Raw genomic sequence first — 1,146 nt, 5'->3', positions numbered from 1 at the left:
ATATATATATATATATATATATATATATATATATATATATACATACACGAATATATATATATATATATTTACATACAAACACACACACATACATACATACACACATGAAGCTTAAAAGTCAATGACAACTGATGTGACTCGTTTGTCAAATAAATCAATCTGTGCCACTTACAATTATTATTTATTTCTAATTATTATTATTATTATTATTATTATTATTATTATTATTGCTGTTATTATTATTGTTGTTGTTATTTAAATAGGGCATAACTTATAAATGACATACAAAAATAAATCGTTCTTGTTGAGTTACCTGCCCCTTCATGACTGCTGCTGATGCTTGTGTTGTTGCTTCGCTCATTCACAGACACACATGTCATATACCTATTCATCCACACACTCACTCACACACACACACACAGAGACTCAGATACACATATGCATCTACACACACAGATATGCAAGGCATGTCACCCTACGATCCAAGGTACTTTTGAGTCGGCTGGTTATGCGACACTGTTATAGGTTACAGCTGTGAACTCATTTTATTTTTCCAGATCTTCTCAGTCACAGAATTATTTCCTTTCTTCTAATTTCAGGAAATCCAATTTCATGAAGATTTTACCAAATCTCGTATTGTAATACAAATTCTAGACATGTAAGTATTTTCAAATATTTTTCTTATACTTACCATTCTTGCTAGAGCATTGCCCATCACATGACAGGTAACTGGGAAAGTATACATTTGCCACCATGGGGTAATATAAGGAAAATATGGCTTACATACAATGATTAAAAATTATGATTTAACTAGCATAAAATTTCTTGGGGCTAATACAAAATGATGAGATGAATATGTCAAAAAATTCCATACTTGTCTAAAAAAGAAAAAAAAATTAAATTCACTGATTAAACAGCCAGAAATTGAAAAATATATTTAAAAAAATAAAAAATGAAAAATATAAAAATATAATAGGTGCAGGCATGGCTGTATGGTAAGAAGCTTGCTCCCAACTACATGATTCTGGGTTCAGTCCCACTGCATGGCACCTTGGGCAAGGGTTTTCTTCTACAGCCTTGGGCCAACCAAAGCCTTGTGAGTGGATTTAGTAGACAGAAAATGTAAAGAAGCCCATCATATATATA

At 31.3% G+C, this 1,146-nt stretch overlaps 1 protein-coding gene across 1 annotated transcript in view; it reads left to right on the top strand.

Annotated features, from left to right (window-relative positions):
* The first annotated feature begins 262 nt into the window (after window positions 1–262).
* LOC106881517 (uncharacterized) overlaps window positions 263–1,146 on the top strand; it is a 6,017-nt gene continuing 5,133 nt past the window's right edge. Inside the window, exon 1 of the mRNA XM_014931933.2 lies at window positions 263–658. Coding sequence (XP_014787419.1) covers window positions 657–658 — 2 coding nt within the window. The 5' untranslated portion in view covers window positions 263–656. The remainder of the gene's footprint in view (window positions 659–1,146) is intronic.

This window comes from Octopus bimaculoides, chromosome 18 (assembly GCF_001194135.2).
Source record: "Octopus bimaculoides isolate UCB-OBI-ISO-001 chromosome 18, ASM119413v2, whole genome shotgun sequence".
Taxonomy (NCBI): domain Eukaryota; kingdom Metazoa; phylum Mollusca; class Cephalopoda; order Octopoda; family Octopodidae; genus Octopus; species Octopus bimaculoides.
This window is presented reverse-complemented; position numbering and strand designations above follow the sequence as displayed.